This window comes from Phoca vitulina, unplaced genomic scaffold (assembly GCF_004348235.1).
Source record: "Phoca vitulina isolate PV1807 unplaced genomic scaffold, GSC_HSeal_1.0 scaffold1, whole genome shotgun sequence".
Lineage (NCBI taxonomy): Eukaryota > Metazoa > Chordata > Mammalia > Carnivora > Phocidae > Phoca > Phoca vitulina.
The window spans coordinates 107,901,616-107,925,682 of record NW_022589704.1 but is presented as its reverse complement, the minus strand read 5'-3'; the positions used below and the strand labels follow the sequence as shown (position 1 = coordinate 107,925,682).

The 24,067-nt window shown below is 45.0% G+C and overlaps 1 protein-coding gene across 1 annotated transcript in view; it reads left to right on the top strand.

Moving 5' to 3' along the window:
* Positions 1–6,633: 6,633 nt before the first annotated feature.
* ERCC3 (ERCC excision repair 3, TFIIH core complex helicase subunit) overlaps positions 6,634–24,067 on the top strand; it is a 25,127-nt gene continuing 7,693 nt past the window's right edge. Inside the window, exons 1-12 of the mRNA XM_032412600.1 lie at positions 6,634–6,743; positions 7,101–7,306; positions 7,965–8,201; positions 9,906–9,955; positions 10,372–10,507; positions 10,705–10,869; positions 11,157–11,361; positions 12,599–12,913; positions 17,568–17,752; positions 21,186–21,388; positions 22,172–22,268; positions 23,348–23,465. Coding sequence (XP_032268491.1) covers positions 6,716–6,743; positions 7,101–7,306; positions 7,965–8,201; positions 9,906–9,955; positions 10,372–10,507; positions 10,705–10,869; positions 11,157–11,361; positions 12,599–12,913; positions 17,568–17,752; positions 21,186–21,388; positions 22,172–22,268; positions 23,348–23,465 — 1,945 coding nt within the window. The 5' untranslated portion in view covers positions 6,634–6,715. The remainder of the gene's footprint in view (positions 6,744–7,100; positions 7,307–7,964; positions 8,202–9,905; positions 9,956–10,371; positions 10,508–10,704; positions 10,870–11,156; positions 11,362–12,598; positions 12,914–17,567; positions 17,753–21,185; positions 21,389–22,171; positions 22,269–23,347; positions 23,466–24,067) is intronic.

Below are 24,067 nucleotides of genomic sequence, written 5' to 3'. Positions count from 1 at the left end.
GGTGTCCCTCTGTTTCCCTTTTTTATAAGGACACCAGTCATAATGGATAAGGGCCCACCCTAGTGCCCTTATTTTAACTTGATTACCTCTGTAAAGACCCTATTTCCATCAAGGTCACATTCCGAGGTACTGGAGATTAGGACCTCAAAATATCTTCTTGGGGTGAAACAAACCCATTACAGTCTCACCCTGTGGCTCCTAAGAATTTATATCCTTCCCACATGGAAAATACAGCCAATCCCAACATCTCCCAAAGTCTTCATCATTCTAGCATCACCTCTAAGGCCAGTATTTCATCCACACACCACCAACTCAACTCTCATTTAAGTCATCCAAATCAGTTATGGGGAAGACCTGGGGTAAGAGTCATGCTGGAGCAAGATTCCTTTCCATCTGGGAACCTCTGAAACCAGACTAGTGATCTGCTTCCAGAACATGAACGTTTCCATTCCAGAAGGGACAGGGCAGGAGGAAAAGGGGGGCATGGGTCCCAAGCAAGTATGAAACCTAGCAGGGCAAGTTCCACTAGATTTTAAGACTTGCGAAGAATCTTCACAATCTCCATGCTGTGTTCTGAGGAGCCTGCTGGCGTGGTGACTTTGCCCCTCACAGCCAAGGAATGACCCGAAGGCTCAGCAGACTTGCATCCTGGGCCTGTCCCCTCTGGGGGGCCTCTGAGCTGCCCTCAAATCATTCTTCCCTCTTCTTGAAGGATAACATGTCTACAGCCAAATAGTTCTATCAGTTCTTTTCCTGCCTACAGAATCACAAAAGTCTGACAGCCTGTTTTTCATCCCATTTCTGTCCCCTTCCAAGCCATCAGCATTTCTGCTGAGATAGTTTACTGGGTCCATGGATCACAAGCCTAATGTCTTTAGCAAATGGTTGTCCAGCCACAGCCTTTGTGTTTTCTCCAGAGCATACTTTCTCATTATTTGCGATACCGATAGGCTGAGAATTTTACAAATCTTCAAATCCTAGTTCCTTTTTGCTTCACAATTCCTTCAATTTATCTTTTTCCTCTCACATTTTACTATTAGCAGGCCACACCTTCAACCTTTGCTAAATATCCAACTTCATTGCTTATAAGTTCTACCTTCCACCCAAAAGAACACAATGCAGCCAAGTTCTCTGCCGCTTTGTAACGAGGATCACCTTTCCTGTAGTTTCCAATTCATCTTCCTCATTTCCCTCTGAACCTCACCAGAATCACATTTAACGTCTATATTTCTATCAATAGGCAATCTAGGCTTTTTCTATCCTGCATCTCAAAATTCCCCCATCCTTTACCCATTACCCAATTCTAAAGCCACTCCCACATTTTTATTTAAAAATACTTAAAATTGAAATATAGTTGACAGAAAATATGTTTCAGGTGTACAACATAGTGATTCAACAATTCTATACATTATGAAATGCTCACCATGATAAGTCTGTCAGCATACAGAGTTATTACAGTGTTACTGACTATATTCCCTGTTGACTTTTCATTCCTGGGACTTACTTTTTCATAGCTGGAAATTTGTACCTCTTAATCCCCTTCGACTATGTTGCCTGCCCACCCCCACCCACTCTGCTCTGTCAATCACTAGTTCTCTGTATTTATGGGTCTGTTTCTGTTTTTCTTGGTTCATTTGTTTTTCAGATTCTGCATATAAGTAAAATCATAAGGGGTTTGTCTTTTTCTGTCTTATTGTACTTAGCATAACACCCTTCAGGTCCCATATTTAGGTATTTGTTACAGCAGCACCTCACTTCCCTTTACCAAAATCTGTATTAGGGTTCTCCAGAGAGGCAAAACTTCTGTGTTGCAGAATTCCTTTTTCCTTGGGAAACCTGCTTTTCTCTTGGGGTCTTCACTGAATGGATGCGGCCCACCCACGTTATTGAAGATATTCTGCTTTACTTAAAGTCTACTGCTTGTAAATGTTAATTATATCTAAAAACTAACTTAATTAACAACATCTAAGCTGGTGTTTGACCAAACAACTGGACACCATAATCTAGCCAGGTTGACACACAAAATGAACCATCACAGGGATTGAGCAAATAAACTAGTATATCCATACAATGGAACGCTTCACCATGTATTATTACTGACTAAAAGAAAGCAAGTTACATGAGATGTATAGTATGATCCCACTTTTTACTTAAAAATAGTTAGAAAAGGGGCACCTGGGTGGCTCAGTCGTTAAGCGTCTGCCTTCGGCTCAGGTCATGATCCCAGGGTCCTGGGATGGAGCCCCGCATCGGGCTCCCTGCTCAGCGGGAAGCCTGCTTCTCCCTCTCCCACTCCCCCTGCTTGTGTTCCCTCTCTGGCTGTGTCTCTCTGTCAAATAAATAAATAAAATCTTTAAAAAAAAATAGAAAAAATATCAGGAGGATATGTATGTCACTCAAGTGGTGGAGTTATGAGTGGTTATTATTTGTGCTTATATGTAATTTTTAAACTTCTGTGATAAATGTAGGTGTTCTTTCATATTACAAAATACCCCCCCAGCTTAATTGAGATATAATTAACATATAACATTATGTAAGCTTGAGAAATATGATCTGTTGACCTGATACATTTATATATTGCAATATGATTACCACCAAAGCATTATCCATTATATCACACGGCTTCCATTTCTTTATTTTGGTGAGAACATTAAGATCTACCATCTTAGCAACTTTCAAGCCTATAATACAGTATTATCAACCATAATCACTATCCTATAGATTAGCTCCCTAGAACTAATTTATTTTCTAACTGGAAATATTATTACTTGACCAGCAACTCCCTATTTCCTCCACTCCCTCTGCCCCTGGTAACCACCACTACTCTGTTTCTATGAGTCCAGATATTTTTTAGGTTTCACTTATAAGTGACATCATACACTTTCTCCATCTGACTTCCCTTAGCATAATGCCCTCACAGTCCATCCATTTTGTCATAAATGTCAGGATTTTCCTCTTTCTCATGGCTATTTCATTGTATATATATATATGCACCACATCTTCTTTATATATTCATACATTGACAAACACTTAGGTTGTTTTCATATCTTGGCTATAGTGAATAATCCTGCAGTAAACATGGGAGTGCAGATATTTCTTTGAGACCCTGTTTTCATTTCCTTAGAATAATACCCAGAAGTGAGATTGCTGGATCATATGGTAGTTCTATTTTTTATTTTTTGAGGTACCTCCATACTGTTTTCCATAGTGGCTGCTCCAATTTATGTTCCCACCAACAGTGCACCAGAATTCCCTTTTCTCCACATCCTTGCTAACATCTGTTATATCTTATAGCCATTCTAACAGGTGTGGGGTGATAGCTCTTTGGGGTTTTAACTTGCATTTCCTTGATGATTAGTGATGTTGAGCATCTTTTCATATGTCAGTTGACCATTTGTATGACTTCTTCAGAAAAATATTCAGTTCTTCTGCCTATTTTTAAATTGGATTGTTTATTTTTATGCTATAGGGTTGGGTTTATGCTATTGAGTTTTTAAAATCTATTTTGGGATAGTAACCATTTATCAAATATATAGTTTGAAAATATTTCCTCCCATTTCAAAAATTGCCTTTTCATTTTGTGATCGTTTCTTTTGCTATGCAGAAACTTTTTAGTTTATTGTAGTCCCATTTATTTATTTTTGCCTTTGTTGCTTGTGCTTTTGGTATCACATCCAAAAATTGTTGCCAAGAACAATGTCAAGGAGTTTTTCCCCTATGTTTTCTTTTAGGAGTTATATATGGTCTCAGATCTAATATTTAAGCCTTTAATCCACTTAGAGTTGATTTTTGTGAGTAGTGTAAGATAGGGGTCCAATTTCATTCATTTGCATGTTATTGTCCAGTTTCTCCAACACCATTTATTGAAGAGGTTATGCTTTCCCCATTGAGTATTCTTGTGAAATATTAGTTCACAAAATATTTTAACTATGAAAATGTTAGATTAGCCATTCTTCCTCATCACTTCCTTCACTAAAATTAAGCAAGTTTGGCAGTAAGAACTTTAAAAAAGGCCGTATGTTTAACCCAGTATTTCTATTTCTCAGAACTTGACTTGGGAAAATAATCTAAGATACAGTTAAAGATTTATATCTAATGATACTCATCACAGAACTACTTATATAATAGGATAAATTGTAACTACTCCAATGCCCCCAAATTAGGGCTTGGCTAAATAAATCATGATATTGTGATACCATGAAAAATTAAAGTCATTAAACACTCATTCTAACAAAGGGTGAAAAAAGCTTGTTAGGATTATAAAATCGTCTGTCCAAATAACATCTTCACGGTGTATAAACACCTACTTGCAGAAAAAAAAGCCTGGAAGAAAATAAACCAAAATGTAAATAGCTAGGGGTGGTATTATGTACGATTTAAATAGTCTTCGCAATGCTTTTCTCTGTTTTCCAAGATTTTTAAATGGCATGTAGTACTTGAATCAGATGGAAAATAGAAAAGTGGAAAATCCAGTTTTAAAGCTATGGTTCCTCCACTTCTTGAGTGAAATTCATTTAGAGCAGGGACCAAAAAACCCTTCAATTTACTGAAAGCCATTTAGCAGAGAACTGATCTCTACATTGCAAATTCTATGGCTGAATCTCAGTCTTCAATTTGCTCAGCTGATCAGCAGCATCTAATACAGCTGATCACTTCCTCTACCCTGAAATGCTGTCAAATAAAAGCAGGACTTCCAGGTGTCCTTATTTCGCTACCTCTCTGCTCCTTGACTGGTGTTGCCTCAGTTCTCCACCTTCCAGCTTCTTCACTGTGAAATGTATCCCAAACTTTTCTTTACCTACATTCATTCCCTAGGCAGCCTCCATCAGTTCTATGGCTTTAGTACCATACATATGTTGACAATTCCCAAACTTTATTTCTAGGTCCCTGAGCTTCAGGCTTACATCCAACTGCCTTCCTGACATTTTATTTGTCTATTAGCACACTGCTATGGATAGAAAGAATTGTATTCTCCCCTAAACCCATATGTTGAAGCCCTAACTGAAAACTGTGAACTGTATTTGGAGACAGAACCTGTAAGGCAGTGATAAAATTTAAATGAAGTCATAAGGGTGGGGCCCTAATCTGGAAGAGCTGGGGTCCTTATGTGAAGAGGAAGAGACACCAGAGTTCTTGCCCTTTCCTCAACCCCACAGTGAGGACACAGCAAGAAAGCAAGAAGGTGGTAATCTGAAGCCAGGAAGAGAGCAGGACATTGATCTTGGACTTCCAACCTCCAGAGTTGTGGGAAAATAAATTTCTGTTAAGTCACACAGTCTGTGACATTTTATTATGGCACTCAAGTGGACTAATACAGCCACTCACAATTCAGTATGTTTAGAACCACCCTTCAAACCTGTACCTTCTTTAAGGTACATCATTTTTACAGTTGCCGAAGCCAAAAATCTTAGAGTTATCCTTTACTCCTCTCTCTCACTTTGCATATACTGTCAGTCAGCAACTCCCACTCTACCTTCAAAATACGTTCAGACTGGAACCACTGTTCATCACCTTTACCCCTACCACCCTGGTAAAGCCAGCATTTCTCAACTGGAGTGCTGCAATCGCTGCCCTTGACCTTGTAAAGGCTATCTTCAACACAGCAGCTAGTGTAGATTGGCTTTTTAATATTGAATCAGATTGTCATTTCTCTGCTCAAAAATCTCTAACAGTTTCCTATTTCATAATAAAATTCAAAGTTTTTGCAAGAGCCTACAAAGCTCTACATCAGTGGTTCTCAAACCTGACCATCAGCATCTTGTGGAGGACAAGACTGTTGTGTCCCTAGAGTTTTGATTCAATAGGTCTGGGGTGGGGTCTGATACTTTGCATTTGTGCCTCTATTCAGTTTGAACGTTTCCGTCTGATGTTGATGCAGCCAGGGGACCTCACTTTGAGAACCACTAAACTACATGTACAGTACTGGGTACTGAGTCTTCTCCCCAACTTCTTGCAGCCACACTGCTCCCCTCTCAGCTTCCTGTTCGAGGTCAAACCTGTGTGGTGGAGTCCTAGGCTCACACTGCTTCTCCCTTGGGATTTACGTAAGACACTGCCTCGCTTTTGCTCGAATAATGCCACTCGAGAGAGGCATTCTTTTTTTTTTCTGGGAACTCTGTGATTTATTTTTTTCATTTTTAAAAATTTAGATTCAATTAACATAATGTATTATTTGTTTCAGGGGTACAGGTGATTCATCAGTCTTATGTAATACCCAGTGCTCATTACAACACATACCTTCCCCAATGTCCATTACCCAGTTACCCCAGAGAGAGGCACTCTGAGGTCACTCTATTTAGAATGGCACTGCTTGTCACTCTGGGCCCTGTTTTATTTCTTCTTGGAGCTCTTAACGCCGTTATCTGTTTACGGCCCACATCTCTTTCAGAATTTAAGTTCCAGGCGGCTAGGGCCTTACTTTGTCCACTGTCCTACCCCAGCGGCTAAAAACAGTGCCTGCACTTCCATAAACACGCTCAATAAATATTTCATTGACTCACTACAGGAAGGAATGAGAGCGAAAAACGGGCTCCGGCAGGAGCACAGCACGGACGAAACGCAGTCCCAAGGTTCGCTCGCCCACCCTGCGACCGGAAGCTCAGAGGCGGGACTTCCTGTGTGTTTGCCGAAAGAGCTTCCGGTGTGAAGCGGAAGTCCCCCTGGGAGCAGCCGCCGCGGAGACCCGTGGCACCGGCTGTTTGGTGCTGTCGCTGCCATGGGCAAAAGAGACCGGGGGGACCGCGGTGAGACGTGGCGCGGGCGCGCTGGGGCCTGCCTGCGTTCGCCGTCCTCATCGTCCTGTGTCGTAGCTGCTCCGGGTTTCTCAGCGGCTGCCGATCCCACAGTGTCTCGCGCGCGGCCTGTGCATGCTGTCGCGACAGGCCGCTGGGCCAGGGGCGATCCTTGACCTTTGGTCGCCCTGTGTCGTGGGCCGGGTGGGAAGCATTTGAGGGAGTGCATGCCAGCGGCATGCAGGTGGCTCTTGGCTAGGAGTGTGCGGCGTTTGTGAAATACGGCTGCTGCCAGGCTTCCTCGAAATGCCGCTAGGAGGGAGCCCTAGGTTCCTCCTGCTGGGCTCACTTCTGTATCCGTATCTGCAGATAAGAAGAAGTCCAAGAAGCGGCACTACGAGGATGAAGAAGAAGATGAAGACGACGTCCCTGGGAACGACTCTCAGGAAGCGGTCCCCTCGGCGGCCGGGAAGCAGGTGGATGAGTCCGGCACCAAAGTGGATGAATATGGAGCCAAGGACTACAGGCTGCAGATGCCGCTGAAGGACGACCACACCTCGAGGCCTCTCTGGGTGGTAAGCGTAGCCTCAGCTAGGGCAGGACCGAGAGTTTGTGGACCCAAAATAGAAATGCAGGGTACCACTCTCCGGAGCTGGCCGGGAGAGAGCTTTCACACATACTGTTTGAGCAGCGCAGGATAGGAATGAGCAGGTGTGGCACACATGTGCTGGCTAGACTTGGGCTGCCTTCATCTCCAGCCCTTCCTCTTACTCACCTTCCCTCCATTTCTATCGCCTGCATGGAAATACTTTTTTATTTATCGAATAAATGCCATTTACTATGTATTATTTTAATTCTCCATTTAAAAAATTAATGGAAGTTATGTATTTGCTAGGCAGCTCTTTTGCTCAACTTGAAGTAATTAATACTCTACATTCATTTGAAACCTGGCCAAAAGGTACCTTGAGGATAGCCAATAAGGTGGGCTTTCCCTGTGAAGAATAGTGGGAAGCAGCTCCTGACTTTGGAAACCTGTCCTTGTGTCTCCATTCCTTGTATCTGATTAAAGTAACAGGTCTCACGGTTGGCTGAAGGAGTGCTTACAAAAACATCCCGGGTGTTAAAGACTTTTTGGGCAGCTTCTCTTTTCTGGATAATGATCTGGGAAAGAGTCTAATAGTCTTTACAGCTCATTAATTTCTTTGTCTGTTGTGTCCATTTGGTGTTTCTTAGGCTCCTGATGGCCACATCTTCTTAGAAGCCTTCTCTCCAGTTTACAAATACGCTCAAGACTTCCTGGTGGCCATCGCAGAGCCAGTGTGCCGACCAACCCACGTGCATGAGTACAAACTAACTGCCTACTCCCTGTATGCAGCTGTCAGTGTTGGGTTGCAAACCAGTGACATCACTGAGTACCTCAGGAAGCTCAGCAAGACGGGAGTCCCTGATGGAATTATTCAGTTTATTAAGGCAAGTGGGGGCTAAGGCCAGCTCTTTTGCCTTCCTTGTTAACGTAGTAATAGTGGAGACAGATGCTACACACTGTCAGCCTGTGGCAGTCATGAAAATGCCATTCAGATCTCATGTGGGGAGCCTGCATAACTGATTACCCCAGCTCCTGCTCTTCTGGATCCAGCGTGGTGTTCTTGCTGAGGCCACACGTCCCATGAGCTGCTCTGAGACAATGGATATTAGCGCACTGGGGATGCTAATTCAGCCCTTTTGGCCAGGGTTATTTGGGAATGCAGCCGAAAGGTAATGGTGTTTTGGACTGAATTGTGTCCCCTCCAAAATTCATACGCTGAAGCCGTAACCCCTAATGTGATTGTATTTGGAATGAGGAAATAATTAAGTTTAAATGAGGTCACAAGAGTGGGGCCCTGATCCAGTAGGATTAGCATCCTTTTAAGAAGAGTCAGCCAGAAAGCTCACATGCTCTCTTTCTCTTCGTGTGTGCACAAGGAAGAGGTCATAGGAGCACATGGTGAAAAGGTAGCCAGGAAGAGAGCCTTAATTAGAAACTAATCACTGGCTACTTGATTGTGGACTTGTAGAAATGTTTCTGTTGTTAAATCTCCCAGTCTCTGGTGTTCTGTATGGCAGCTGAGTAGACTAATGTAACTGGTAAACTGTCTAGGGCTGAATACCTACATGGGACCAATAGTCAACAATTTCTGTTTGGGAATGTCAAAAAGAACTTTCAAATGTTGAGGTGGCTAGGGTTCCATATGAAGAGCAGTTGAACATGCTTGGGTTTGTCCTGAGAGGTGAATGCCATTCAGAAGAGATGGACAGTGAGTTTGCTGCCCTTGGCTGATCTAAAGGGAGTTGGATTCAGACCCCCAAATCTGGAGTGGCAGGTGAGTGCCACAGGCATCCAGTACAGTAGAGCATCCAATCTCAGAGAAGCTGACAGGAGCCCTGGTGAGAGTTCTCTCTTCTTGTGATGTGGAAAGGTGCCCAGGGAGAAGTCCTGCACCTTGCTGGAATGAACCCTTCATCAGTGCGCTAGCTGTGCTCAGTCTTGGCCGGGAGCTGCCTGCAGGAATGTAGGTGTTGGTACAGTGCAGTGCTAGATTCAGAGGGCAGCAGCAGGGGCAGGCCGCGGCCCGAGATCTGAGTGGTGAATTTCCATGGCCGCCACACAACCTCTGCTGCGTTCCATCCTAAAGATTGTTGGGCACCTGGAAGATTTTAGCTGTATTCTCTTCCATCAAGAAACTTAGATTCTAGTTGGGGAAATAGGACCATTGGTGAGCAGGCCGGGAGGCTTTCCATTTAATTTAGGCAACCATTATGGAGCCCTTACTCTGTGCCAGCTTTGTGCTGGGGGCTGTAATAATGCTGGTGTGGCTGGATGAACCGTTGGGTTAGGATGGGGCCTGTGGGAATGGAGAAGAAAGGGGAAGGGGAAAGAAAGATTTTACATAGCATTTTATAAATCAAGGGATGTGTATCAGAGCCAGGCAAGAGCAAGGTTTTACTTTCAAAAGTAGAGATTAATAAGAAAAAGCTCAATTTAGGCAGACCTGACCTCTTTAGGGTTGCATGTTGGGCTTTCCTAAAGTAAAATGAGCTCTTCACTTGGTAAGTAGTAAGCCGTGCCCAGTAATGAATGTGTCCTGAGTGAGCCGCGCATTGCTAATCGTGCCTGTTTGATGTCACTCCTTGCAGTTGTGTACTGTCAGCTATGGAAAAGTCAAGCTGGTCCTGAAGCACAACAGGTAAGGGATTCTGTGACAGGCTGGCCCGAGGCATTTTCACCCTGTGCACAGAAGGGGGCAAGGAGCTCACGTTTGTGGACTGTGCATTAGCACCTACCCCCCTGAATAAGGGGATAAAAGGAATAAGCAAAGTGAAGTGACCCAGACTGGAGATTTCGTTCACTGGCCACTGTGTTCTCCCTGGCAGTGGAGCTGGGACTCAGACCCCTCCTTATTTGACTTAAAGCAGGGTTTTGCTCCTCATTTGCCATATCTTGGCCCGTAGCTCATAGCTCAGATTTGGCCAAGGCTGTGGGAGAGTAAGAGCAGAGAGAGGTACAAAGCCACTCTTTCCAGACCATCTGATCAAATGAGCAACAGAACCTTCTGGAAATGGTGTACCGGTCAGTAGTCCCCTCCTTCATCTCCTCTTGCAGGTACTTTGTTGAAAGTTCCCACCCTGATGTCATCCAGCATCTTCTCCAGGATCCAGTGATCCGGGAATGCCGCCTGCGGAACTCTGAGGGGGAGGCTACAGAGCTCATCACAGAGACCTTCACCAGCAAGTCTGCCGTAGGTGGCCTCCTGGGTCACCCTTGGGGGTGGGAGCATTTGGGATGTCAGCTCTCTCAGGGGCTGTTAGTTCAGCATTTGCAACCTTGGGACCCTACAGTCTTCTTACAGCTGCAGTTCCCCTTGCAACTTTGGCTCTCGTCTGGAAGCAGGAGGGCTTGTTGTATAGAGGTCCAGATCCTGCCTTTCTTTTACAGATTGCCAAGACTGCTGAAGGCAGTGGTGGGCCTTCTACTTCCCGGGTGACAGACCCACAGGGTAAATCTGACATCCCCACGGACCTGTTTGACTTTTATGAACAAATGGACAAGGATGAGGAAGAAGAAGAAGAGACCCAGACAGTGTCTTTTGAAGTCAAGCAGGTTAGTGCATGCACTCCTGCTTAAGCTGGCCCAGCCCTGCATGGACTCTGCAGTCTGTGGGAGAGGGGTCCCCATCTGTTCCTGTATGCTTTCTCTATTTTGGTGTCTGTGGGCTGTAGCATCGTTCCTCCTAATGGAGTTAGTCCTGCGTGTCCTCTCCCTCAGGCTGGTGTGGCAGTCTTCACAAGTCCTAGGGAGATGTAGGAAATGGCCCCTTGGATTATGTACAGTTTATGAGCACGCTTTGGACTTAAGATTATAAAACCTCTTTCATGCTCACTCCCCAGGAAATGATTGAGGAACTCCAGAAACGTTGCATCCACCTGGAGTACCCTCTGTTGGCAGAATATGACTTCCGGAATGATTCTGTTAACCCTGATATCAACATTGACCTGAAACCCACAGCTGTCCTTAGACCTTATCAGGAGAAGAGCTTGCGGAAGATGTTTGGGAACGGACGTGCCCGTTCTGGGGTCATTGTTCTTCCTTGTGGTAAGTGACACCTGAGTGAAGAAGGTGGGTCAGGCTCTTCCGTCTCGGTCTGACAGCTTCCCCTCACTCTCTTTTGTGTGCCTTTCTCTAAATTACACCTGCGAGCAGCGAAGGTCAGATGATTCCCTCATTCATGACTTAAACATTTGAGTGCCTGCTGTGTGCAGGGCTCTGAGCTCAGCACTGGGGATGCATTGGTAGATAGAACAACACTTCTGACATCACGGAGCTTGTTTTGGTGGTAGAGAGAGGGTAAACAGATCAACTAAGTCAAGTGCCAGATCTTGGGCACTGGAGAAGAGGCAGGGTGAGTGGTGAGACAGTGAGGAGGGGAAGGTGCCATTTTACACACTGGGGCTAGGGTCTCGTTCTTTGCAATCAGTCTTGTGAGTTGTGTGTATATGGGGACTTCCTAGCACAGAAACTTTGCTTGCTTGTTCCTGGATGGCTTATTACAGTGTACACATCCAAGAAAGGCCGTGCAGCCCCCCTGGCACCTGTCTGATGTCATTTGTCCTAAGTCATGTCAGGTCCTGGCCAGCATTCTTGGCCACAGGTCACAACAGATTCACCTGAGGGCCCTACTTCAGACTTAAGGAGGTTAGAATCTCCACGGGAGAGGCCTGTGCCTTCAGGTTCTTTCTTTTTTTTTTAAATCACCCTGGGTGATTTTGATGCACATGCCTAGTAAAAGAGGAATTGCTGTTTAAAAGGAAGAGCTTGATTTTTATCTTGATCTTCAAATGATGGGTGATAGTAAACTTGGAAGCCCTGGAATTTCGCTTCTGTCTGTGCCAGTAGGGTCCGCCTTTCCCATAATCCTGAGCTCTCAGCCCAGCTGCCTTGTACCGAGCCCTCTGTGCGGTCCGTGTGCCCCAGCAGCGCCACCTCCCCATGGCTTGGGCAGGTTGTCCTCAGCTTTCATTTTCTCACGTTCAAAATGGCAAACAATGGGAATGTCTCTCACCTCTGGTTTGTTTAGAGATTTCAACGTTTGAACAGAATTCATGGAAAATGGTACAGGAGGGCCTGGGGCTTGTCTCTTTTAATTCTCGTGTTTGGCATGAGCTGAGCATGTCTCCTTTTTATAAAGAAGAAAACAGAGGCTCTGGAGCAATAAGTGCCTCACAACATCAGCTGTGAGGATTCACCCAGATTCGTGTGTTGATGAGTCATTCTGTCTGTCTGTGTCCATTGCAACCTGGCCTGGTTTTCATTGCCCTTTGGTTTTGCACAGGTGCTGGGAAGTCCCTGGTTGGCGTGACAGCTGCATGCACTGTGAGAAAGCGCTGTCTGGTGCTGGGCAACTCAGCTGTGTCTGTGGAGCAGTGGAAAGCCCAGTTCAAGATGTGGTCCGCCATCGACGACAGCCAGATCTGCCGCTTCACCTCCGACGCCAAGGACAAGCCCATAGGCTGCTCCATTGCCATTAGCACCTACTCCATGCTGGGCCACACCACCAAAAGGTCCTGGGAGGCTGAGCGAGTCATGGAGTGGCTCAAAACTCAGGAGTGGGGCCTCATGATCCTGGATGAAGTCCATACCATACCAGGTAAGCAGGCTGAAAGCTGAGTTGCCCTCTCATTTCAGAGACAGAAATTGATTTCCACTTTTTGGGTTGAGGGAAGGACTGCTGTGTAGTACATCCGTCTTGGTAGAAAGGCTTGCTGGGTAGAGGTTTAAAGTAAGTCATAAGCATGTGGGGGTGGGGATGAGGGTGGGTGGTGGATGGGTGTATCCCTTCACAGCTTCCTTAATCATGGGCCCAGCATAGTCATTCAGAAGATGGTATTTCCCTTCTTCCTCCATCTTACTGTTGCAGCTCCGCTTACCCTTAACCCACTGGTTTGTGGTGCAATGAAAACTGGACCAGGAGCACTGAAGTCCTTGCTGTAGTGGTGTTTGTTTTATTTGAAGCCCAAAGTATTGATTCTTAATATATTATAGAAGCCCTACTTCTCCAAGTGTTGCAAGCAGTCTTTTTTTTTTTTTAAATAACAGCTATATTGATATAATATCCACTGATAAAATCCACCCATTGTAAGTGTACAATTCAAGATTTTTAGTTAATTTGTGAACTTGTGCAGCTATCACCATGATCCAGTTTTAGAACCTCTCCCTCATACTCATTTATAGTCAGTGCTTTCACCCCCAGCCCCAGGGGCCATTGAAGTGCTTCCTGTCTCTGTAGATTTGCCTTTTCTGGAAACATCTTATTAACAGAATCATATAATACATATTTTCTTATATGTGCCTGCTTTTACTTCGCATGATGATTTATCGATAATAACATGTATTGATAGGGTCTTCCCTTTTATTGCTGAGTAGTAGTCTAGGCAAATCTTTTTTGATAAAACAAATGAAGGGGGAGCCCTGATAAATTAAGAAGTGTAAATTAGAGATTTCTCTGAATGAAATGAAATCAGAGGCATTTTCATATATTTGAAATATGGCCAAAATGGCCCTAGCATCTTTTCTTTTTGGTGCAATGAGAGCCCCTCCAGCACTCCTGGATGTCTGAATATACCTAGAGATGTTCACAGCAAGCCAGGTAGGGATCAGGGGTCTTTCAGGTTGAAGGAACAGGGTGTTAGTCCTGAGGTGGGAGAGTACTTGGCATGGTCCAGCACAGCAAGGTGCCTGTGTGGTGGGAGGGACATAGACGAGAACAGTCAAAGCCAAGGTTAGAGAGGGGCAGGCAGGATAGAGTGTGGGCCAAATGCCATAGGACCTCATAGATCACTGTATGGCCTTTGGCTTGTACTGTGAGTGGGTGGGAAGCCATTTGAGGGATCTGAGCAGAGGGTGACATGATCTGATTTATGGCTATAAAAATACCACCCTCGCTGCTGTGCTGAGAGTAGACTGGAGGAGGCAAGGGTAGAAGCGGTGGGGTGGGTACCAGCAAGAGTAAGAATAAAGGTAATCTACTTCTGGATGTACTGTGAGGGTGAAGCTGACCGGCTGGATGTGGGATCTGAGAGAAAGAGAAATGAAGGACGACTGTAAATTTTTTGGCATTAGTAATTGGAAGGAAGGAGTGGCCATTAATTGAGATGTTGAAAGCCATAGAGGGAAGGTTAGGCTTTAAACACATTCATTTGATTGCCAGTTGGACATTCTGGTAGTGGCAAAGATGTTAGTAAATGGGCAAAAGACAAGAATAGACATTTCACCGAAGAGAATGTACAGATGCCAAGAAGCATCGGAAGAGATGTTCCGCATCATTAGCCCTGAGGAAAATGCAAATTAATACCAGGAGATGAGATGCCGCTACACACCCATCACAGTGACTACAATGGAAACTAGTGACAGTAATGAGTACTGACGAGAGGACAGAGCAGCTAGCATGTGTCACCAGGGGAATCGCAAAATGTACGGTCACTGTGGAAAAGTTCGGCAGTTTCTTAGAAAATTGCCATATGACTCAGCAGGCCCACCCCTGGGCATTCATCCTAGAGAATGAAAACTCAGGTTTACACAAAAAGCTGCTCCTGAATGTTTATAGTGGCTGTAGTCAGAGTCTCCAAAACCTGGAAGCAACCGAAATGCCTGGCAGTGGGTGACCAGATAGACAAATGGGTCCATCCCTCCCCTGGAACACTACTTAGCCATGAAACAGAACACACGGTTGCTGTGTGCAACAGCTTAAATAAATCTCCAGAGGTACGTGTTGAGTGAAATCAACCCATCTCAGAAGGTTATATAGTGTATGGTGCCTTTAAAAAGACAAAAGGATAGTGATGGAGAGCAGATCAGTGGGTGCCAGGGGTTGAGGAGGGTGTGACAGTACAGGGAGAGCACAAGGGAGTGTTTGGGGTAATGCATTGGTCTGTATCCTGATTATGGGAGTGGTTACATGAATCTATACATGTGTTAAAATTTATGGAACCAATCCCACCCACCCACCAGTTTTACTGTGTGCTAATTTAAAAACTAAAAGAAAAGGAAATTAAGGAGTGGGGGGTATTGCATCTGATTGGATTAGAAATTGGTGACCTAGAGAATCACATCCTACAGATGAATTTGGAATTGCCATGTAGCGGTTTAGTTGGAGGCTGTGTTTGAAGCTTGGGAAAACTTGAGGCTTTCTGCTTGTGTGTGTATTTAGTTTATGTTGATGTTCCTCTTTAGCCTATGTCCCAGGTTTTAGAGGGCAGCTGCCAGGCTTGGGATTGGTTGCCTGGTGATGAGGATACAGAGGTGTACCCCCACAAAATTTTATGCTCGCCGTGGGTGTCTATGTGTGTCTTTCTTCCCTGGTTCGCTGGGTCAGTTTGTCTCTGGCTGGATAGGAGAGTAAAACCAAACAGCCGTAAAGAATTCTGAGTTCTGTCTTGTGCACCCCTTGGCCTGGCCACACTCACTGGGCCAGAGAGCCAATGTTAAATAAGGGAATTCTAATAAATCACAATAAGTTTCTTGATTGTTAAACATCTGCCATGTTGGATTAGGTAGAATGATAAATCTTTGAGATCTATCTCAAAAGGTAAAGGTTGCTGTGGTGGTTTTATACATCTTCCAAGAAGGGTCCTTTTGGGTCACTATATTAATAAGAAATTTGCACTGCAGGACTTGCATATATTAAGTGCCTACTGCATGTAGGACACTGTGCCAACTTCATTATTTTAGCAAGTATTTATTAAGAGCTCACTGAGTATCAGGCATTGTGCTTGGACTGGAGATGAAGTGGGAGGGACAAAAAAATCACACAAATAAATGTCAAGTGACAACTGTGACATAACGTACAGTGAAATAAGTCATACCCACAAAGTGTGTATTGTGATTGTATTTATAGAAAGTTTGGATGACTGAAGTCAGATCTGGTTCCGTTGAGGGAGAGTGCTGGTATTGACAGGAGGGGTCAGAGGAGAGACTTCCAGGTGTTAAGAGGACTTACCTTGACCTGGGTGATTCCACAGGCACATACCTGTGTAAAATTTGTCAAGCCATGCACTATATCGTATGTGAGTTCTTCCTCCTGACAGCCATAGGGCTGTTAGAGAATGTGGTAGTGGGACGTGACCCGTTTGCAGGGCAGATGCCATAGGAAGGACTTTCTGGCTGCAGAGTGTCCAGGCGGGGTCGAGACTTGTGCTTCCCTTGGGTTGATAGAATCTCTGGGCTATCCGGTGCAGCCTTCCCGGCTCCTGCATTAGGTTGGTGTCTCCATTGCCTTGGCTCGCATGCCCTTCTGACATGAGGAGCCTGGTCTGGGGTCCTTGGCTACCCTTTCTGGAGCGGCACGGTCCTCGGACATAACCGTGCTTCTGGTCTTCGTCTTCCAAGTGTATGTGCAAACCACGTTAGGCTTGGAAGTCCTGGTAGTTGGGGGTTAGACAGTACTCTGCTGTTTTGCTGTTCTTAGGTTTTTGGCTTATGTTCTGGTTCAGTCTTTCCTCAGATTGTTAACGTCTGGTTCTGCAGTATTACTAGCTTTACCTTTAATTATATTAGAAGATAAGCATGACTCAAACATTTTAACCTTCTTTCAGAGTATTAGGATTTTTAAAAGATGAGCCCATGGAAACCCACAGTTGGGTGTTTTGAAATTAATGTCTCATACCCACTTATGTGTTTATTTAATTTGATAAATCAGAAAGAATTGTAACATTCCAAAGAGAGAAAGACGGGGTTGCTGGTTGACCAGATGAATCTAATTGGAAAAGCGCGGAGAAGGGAGTTTCCAGGGTCAGGGTGTCCCTGGGGTTTCATGTCTCCCTTTTGTCTCCTTGGTTTCTGGGAAGATGGTGGGAAGCCGGGCAGATGCAGCTCCTGTCCTCTGATCCCCCAGTTACCCAGCCATATTCCTGTAACCTGGATATAAGTTTCAGGGCGAGCAAATTCCTTGCATCATTTAGAGCTCAATGGTATTTTAAGTGTTGTAGGTTATGTTTCAAATTGCCATTTGTGCTCCTGCTGGTAGCTTAGCTGTTGCAAGGAAGGATCCTGGGGTTCCCTAACTTGGACTTCCCTAAAGCCATTTCTCCCTTTTGTTCTCTTTGTCTTCCCTCTTTTGGACAGGTCTGAAAGTGGTGATTAAGCGTTCTTGCCTAGTCACTCTTGTCTAGAGCCAGATTCCTGTGATTCAGAAATGTGGGGGTTAGCCTCTATAGTGTCCCAGGCCAGTGTGAAGTCACAAGGCTGTGTGTAGTCCTTGAGCATTTAAAAAAATGACGGTGTGAATGCACTGATTGTCTCCCCAGCCAAGATGTTCCGACGGGTGCTCACCATCGTGCAGGCCCACTGCAAGCTGGGTTTGACTGCAACCCTCGTCCGGGAAGATGACAAAATCGTCGATTTAAATTTTCTGATTGGGCCCAAGCTCTACGAAGCCAACTGGATGGAGCTGCAGAACAACGGCTACATAGCCAAAGTCCAGTGTGCTGAGGTAGCCGGCTCCTTCCCAGCACTGTCTCCAAGGGAGGGACTCCCCCCGGGGTTCAGGGGAAAGGAATCAGGTCACCTCCCCATGGGCAGATACACAGGTCAGGACTCGCACAAAAGTGCCGCCACCTCATCCTGTTGCCTCAGGCCCCCCACTCCCACCCTGGTGTGGTGGGCAGTGTTCTTCCCACTCCGCAGACTTGGGAAGCAGAATCAACGTTCCAGGGGCACACAGTGAGTAAGTGCACAAGTCGGGATGCTAATCCAGGCTGGTTTGACTCCAAAATTCATGCTCCTCCTCTTCTCTGGGAGGGAGCACCTCAGGCTGTTCCCACCCACCCTCACCCTTGAGGGATTCTTGGATTGTCCTGCGTGGGCAACCATCCAGGCCACCCCAGTGTCCAAGCCTCTTGGATTTGATGCCCCCAGAAGGCACCTGTGGCCTAGATCATTTTATTTCTGAACACACTGGGAAACACATTGTCCCGATCTTATTCTGCAGTGAATACCTGCACGGGTAAATGCTTAAAGTACATGTTCAAAGGTAAGTCTCCTTACAAGGAACAACAACAAAAATCCTTTCTGGCACCTTGAAGTGACTGTCACTCACTGGCTGGGGTGAAGGGGCAGAAGGGGGCCTCTCGGGTAAAGGTGAGTGTGAAGAACCTGTGCAGGTGGACTTGCTCTGCTGAAAACTTCCCTACCCTGTAGTTGCATCTTCATAATCAGCACCCATTTTACAAAGCAGAGTGTTGCAGAAATCTGTGAGGCCCCCTATTCCTCTCCACTTGCTTCTCTTCCCCTGCCAGGGTATCCACTGTTGTGGAACTTGGGTTTGTCACTCTCTTGCTTCCCTTTATTGTTTTATCTCCTGTGTATATTTCCCTCACCTATTTTGCTTAGCTTTGCCTTAAAAAAAAGTCTTCAGGGATGCCTGGGTGGCTCAGTCAGTTAAGCGTCTGGCTTTGGCTCACGTCGTGATTCTGGAGTCCTGGTGTGGAGCCCCACATTGGGCTCCCTACTCATTGGGGAGTCTGCTTCTCCCTCTCCCTCTACTCCTCCCCTGCTTGTGCTTGCTTACTCTCTCTCTCAAATAAATAAATAAAATCTTAGAAAAAAAAAGTGTGTGTATATAAATAGGACCTGGTTATATATGTCTGTTAGTGCTTTTATTTCTTGCAGAATGTATTACTTTTTTGAAGATGCAAGTAGCTGTAGTTCATTTTTTTGAATTGCGCTGTAGTATTCCATTGTACAAATACACCACAATTTGATATATAATGGAATATTACACAGCAAGTAAAAATAAAATCTCTAATGTTGACAGACATTTAGGTTGCTAAGTTGTCTTTTCAATAGCTTTACTGAGGTATAAGCTATTGAATTCATGTTTCTTAACATTCACCTGTTGTAAGTAAATACTGTGATTTAGAAATTCTGTGATCTTAGTAAGTGTAAAGAGTTCTGTAGCCATCCTCACACTCCAGTTTTAGAGTTGAACTTCCCACCACCACAGATTTCCCTCATGCGCATTTGCCATGAATCTTTGCTTCTGCTCCCAGCCCTAGTGAGCCACTGATTTATTTTGTTTCTGTAAATTTGGAGCTTAGTTTTTTTTTTGCTGTTATGACAGTGTTGCTGCAAATATTTTTATACCTGTTTTTTGGGGCCTTGGGTAATCTTTTCTAAAGCAGTGTTGTTCACACTGTGGACTGTGATTCCGTAGTAGTTGGTGACATTACTTTATTGGGTCATGACCAGTATAGAATAGATTCTGCCAGAAAGCATAATACATATTAAGGGTATATGTTATTTAATAAAATCGTTCGTACATATGACTGTTTAGTTTGTGATGTAAAATGATTCAACTGTGAAGTCCACTGCTCTGGCAGATATACCTAGGAATAACATTTCTGGGTCAAAGGCTATGTGGATGTTCACTTTACTAGTTGCATCCTAGAAAACTCTGTTTTGTATCAGTTGACCTTCTCATCAAGGGTGAGCGAGGTTTTTCCACATCTTCTCCAACACATAATAGTTTTATTTTTGTTTAATTTTTGCTGACATGGTAAGTATGAAAATGGTATTCCTTTATGATCTCAATATGTATTTTCCTGTTTACTAATGACACGTTGAGTATTGTTTCATACGTTTATGGACCATTCATATTCTGTGAAATGCATAATTTTAAAGATTTTACTGTGAAAAAAGAATTGCTTTTTTGGTCAAGAACGAGAAATTCCAATGTGGATGTGGACAGGACGTGGCCTGAGAGGAATCAGAAAATACAGCAGCAAAACCTAGGAATTTGAGCTCAGCCCCGTTTCAGCATGTAACGATGGCAGCTAATTCCACGTTGGTTGCAGCGTGAAGAAAGGGCCTGTGATGATCACACAGAAGTGGCACTGGTCACAGAATTCTGAGCCTGTCAGGATAGGCTTTATGGCCTGTTCAGTACAAATTTCCAGAGGGTCCTTTTTGTGTGTTCACAGCCTTGAGACCTTTAAAACCCATGGCACTTCAGTGTATTTGTCTGAGCTTCCTTTACCGTGCTGGCAGCCCATGCACAGGGCCCAGCACAGAGGAGGCCCTCAGGAGTGTTACTGTCATTCTTACTCGAATGATCAAATTGTCTCCGATGCAACCAACGGGACCCCCTTCCAGCTGGCTTCTGTATCCGTTTGACATGTCCCCATCATTCTTTGAGCACTTCCTTACTTTCTGGCACAGCAGGATATTTTAGACTCAGCTGGTACTTTCCCTACCCACCCTGGTCCTGGAATCAGCCATTTCTCCAGGGTGCCCTTTTAGTAGAGAATGAAATTTACAAACCAGGATCTAGGTGCTAGCTGAGTTCATTACTCCTAGGATGTCATTGCTAGGCTGACTCAACAACAGAGCTAGGAAGTTTGTGTGTGTGGTTCTCCATACCAGTGCTGTGCGTAGACTTGTGCGTGAAGGGGTGGTCTAAACAGGAGGGATTACTTGGACCACTGGTTGAGAACCTGATTTCCCTTACCTGGAGCTGGTGTAAAAGTAATTCCCTGGATATCGATACATTTAAAAATCTATATGTTAAGAGAGAAATATGAGAGTGTCCTGGTTCACCATTAGGTACTTGATTTGGTTTATATATATATATATATATATTTTATTTATTTTTTATTTATTTTATTTTTTAGAAAGGAGGAGATGGGGAGAGGAAGAGGGAGAGAGAATCTTAAGCAGACTCCATGCCCAGCTTGGAGCCTGACATGGGGCTCGTTTGCACAACTTGAGCTGAAATCAAGAGTCCAATGCCTAACCGACTGAGCCACCCAGGCACCCCTTTTTGATTTATTTTAAAGCTAGTACTGCTAAGTGAATGGTCTTCAAATGTTTCTAATCATGTGGTGTTTCAACTTGCGAACTGACCCGTGGTTCTTACTGTGTCACAGGTCTGGTGCCCAATGTCTCCTGAGTTTTACCGGGAGTATGTGGCAATTAAAACCAAGAAACGAATCTTGCTGTACACCATGAACCCCAACAAATTCAGAGCTTGCCAGTTTCTGATCAAGTTTCATGAAAGGAGGAATGACAAGATTATTGTCTTTGCTGACAACGTGTTTGCACTGAAGGAATATGCCATTAGGCTGAACAAGTAAGAATTGAAAAGTTGGAGTTGCCACCAGGCGGCTTCTCTTCCCCAAGCCGGAGTGCAGAAGGTGCTCGGTTTGTTTGATTTTTTCTCTTCCTCTGGAAGCTCTCAGGAGCTTCTTAGGATCTAAAGGTCTGGTTCTGTGGCCCCAGAGCCAGGAACCAGGTGAGACAGAGGAGCAGGTGGTCAGACTCAGAGCAAATAGAAAAGGGCGTCCGGTCACCCTCAGCCCAGGGATCAGGGGCTAGAGTTGCGCTGCTTTGGTGGGGCACCATCTTTGAGCTGGGCTCCGAAGGTGGGAGCAAGTTGGCATCAGGAGTGGCAGGCCGAGTGAGCACTCTGGTGGAGCTGGGGTCAGACTGTATGGGCCGGGGGCCAGGAAGGCAAGGCTGACTGGGCCAGCATCCCAGCTACGGCCCTACAGCTAGAAAGAGCTTCTCAGGAATCACCAGCAACGTCCTCACTAGCCCACAGTCCCACCTGGATTCTGTGTTAGCACTAGTTGTGTCGACATGAAGCTTAGATCGAGGGATGTTGACTCAGGAAAAAGCATAAACAAAGAAAAAAGGAAAAAGTAAAGGAATCCTGAAGAGAGTGGTGACCAGAACGTTGGCGGAGGGTCTGTAGCCACTCATTTTTATGGGCCTTCTCCTGATATTCTTGCATGACGGAGGGCTTCCTGGAAGAGAGAAACCTTGCAGGAGCTCCCTTTCCCTCTAATGTGCTTTCAGGATAATTGAGGGGGTGATTCTGTGGCCTTCCTAATGCAGCTTCATTCTTCTTTAGACCCTATATCTATGGTCCTACATCCCAAGGAGAGAGGATGCAGATTCTCCAGAATTTCAAGCACAACCCCAAAATCAACACCATCTTCATATCCAAGGTCTGTGTGGCATGCAGGGTGGTGGTGAGGTACCAGCACCGCCTGGGTTAGGGGGGACACGGGGATTTCTAGACAGTGAATTCATGTTTGTTGAAGGGACATGACGTGTCAGTTTTCATTCCAGTGTTTCTGTGTCTGGAGACAGTGCTTCCTGATGGGTAGCAGAAGGAGCAGATGCAGGGTTTAATGTACTGTGGATGATCTATAAAGTCTCTGCTTGACTGAGATTTTTCCCGCTTCTTTTGAGGATATGGGAATTTTAAATTATATTTTATTTATCTAAGGGGGAAATTTTCATTACCTATTGTGGCCAAAGTAGGCATTCAGATGAGGTTCTCTTTGTGGAGTTAGAGATTGCTGTGGGCTTCAGGCAGCCTTTCTCTTGGTTCCTCGTGTGCCTCGATGGTGGGTGGTCAAGGTAAGCACGACGCAAACTCATGAAGGCCCAGCTGGGTGATGCTCTTAGAAGCTGTGGCCCAATAGTGTAGAGCGGTCATTCAGATTAGAACAGACCCAAAGCTCAAAATAAATGAGATTTACTAATAAAGTGATCATGGCTGGGTCAGTAAGTGCCAAACTTTGATGTGTGCTTGGGAACCTCAGTGGTTGGAACCCTCAAGCAGAGGCCGTTACCCAGAGCCAGATCCAGCCCAGTGTGGACAGTGGCCCTTACCAGGTCATGTGTCCCGCACGTGCCGGTGGTTTCAGTGGCCTCCAGTTGAGAGTGTGGATGGTTTTGTTCAGACATGTTTCTGTAGCAAAAAAAGAAGAGGGATCATTTACGGAGAGTGTCTGTTGCTAGGGCCCTCTCGTCGCTGGGCCCCAGCAGCCCGTACTGGCAATGTTGCTGAGACAGCGGGTGGGGACTGTGGGTCCTGACGGCTCCTTGAGGCCAGCTCTCCAGAGAATTCACAGTAGGTCCTAGAGGCCTGCCTGCATCTGGTAGAGAGAGAAGAGGATGGTGATTATCTTTCTCAGTTATCTAGAGAGCTTATTTAAGTTCAGGGCCAATTGATTTTTTTTTCTTTCTGTCCCAAATAAAAAACCTTCCCAGACTCACAGCAGTTTCATTTCTGTAGGTGGGCGACACATCGTTTGATCTGCCAGAAGCAAATGTTCTCATTCAGATCTCATCTCACGGTGGCTCCCGGCGGCAGGAGGCCCAGAGGCTGGGGCGAGTGCTCCGAGCCAAAAAAGGTAAAGGTGGTCTTCCCCCTTCTGCTCCAGGAAGTCTCTCCTTTTGAACCACGTTGGTTGGGAAGAGGGTAGGCCTAAGCTGCCTATGTGTTCATGGTGGCGAGGTCGCGCCCCTGGGCCTAGTAGACTGCAGGGAGGGATCCCAGAGGAAGGACCAAGATCTGCCTGGTTCGTATTATCTCCATGCTGCCGGAGTCCAGCTCCAGCTGGAGTGGGTCTCGTAGGAAAGGACTGCGTTGGCGAATGAGGAGACACAGACACAGGATCAGGTTGCAAGCATCTCCTCCTGACAGCCTCGGAGGAACTTTATTTATATGTTAGGATATTTTTGTTTTTCCATACTTTCGTAACATGTGATTATGTTTTTTTTACAGTTTATCGAGATAATCTTAGATCATTTTTTGGATTATAGACATAGCCTTCTTTCATTTTCCTTTGTAATGATTAACATGACCTTTATTGATTTCCGTTTATTGACTTTCGCTAAAACTAAAAAACAGTACGCAAAGAGAAAGGTGCTAGACAGAGCGTGACCGTCTTGTTATTTTGTTCTATAGAAACTAATTCTTCGTGGAATTAGTTTCATTATGATTGCTTAGATA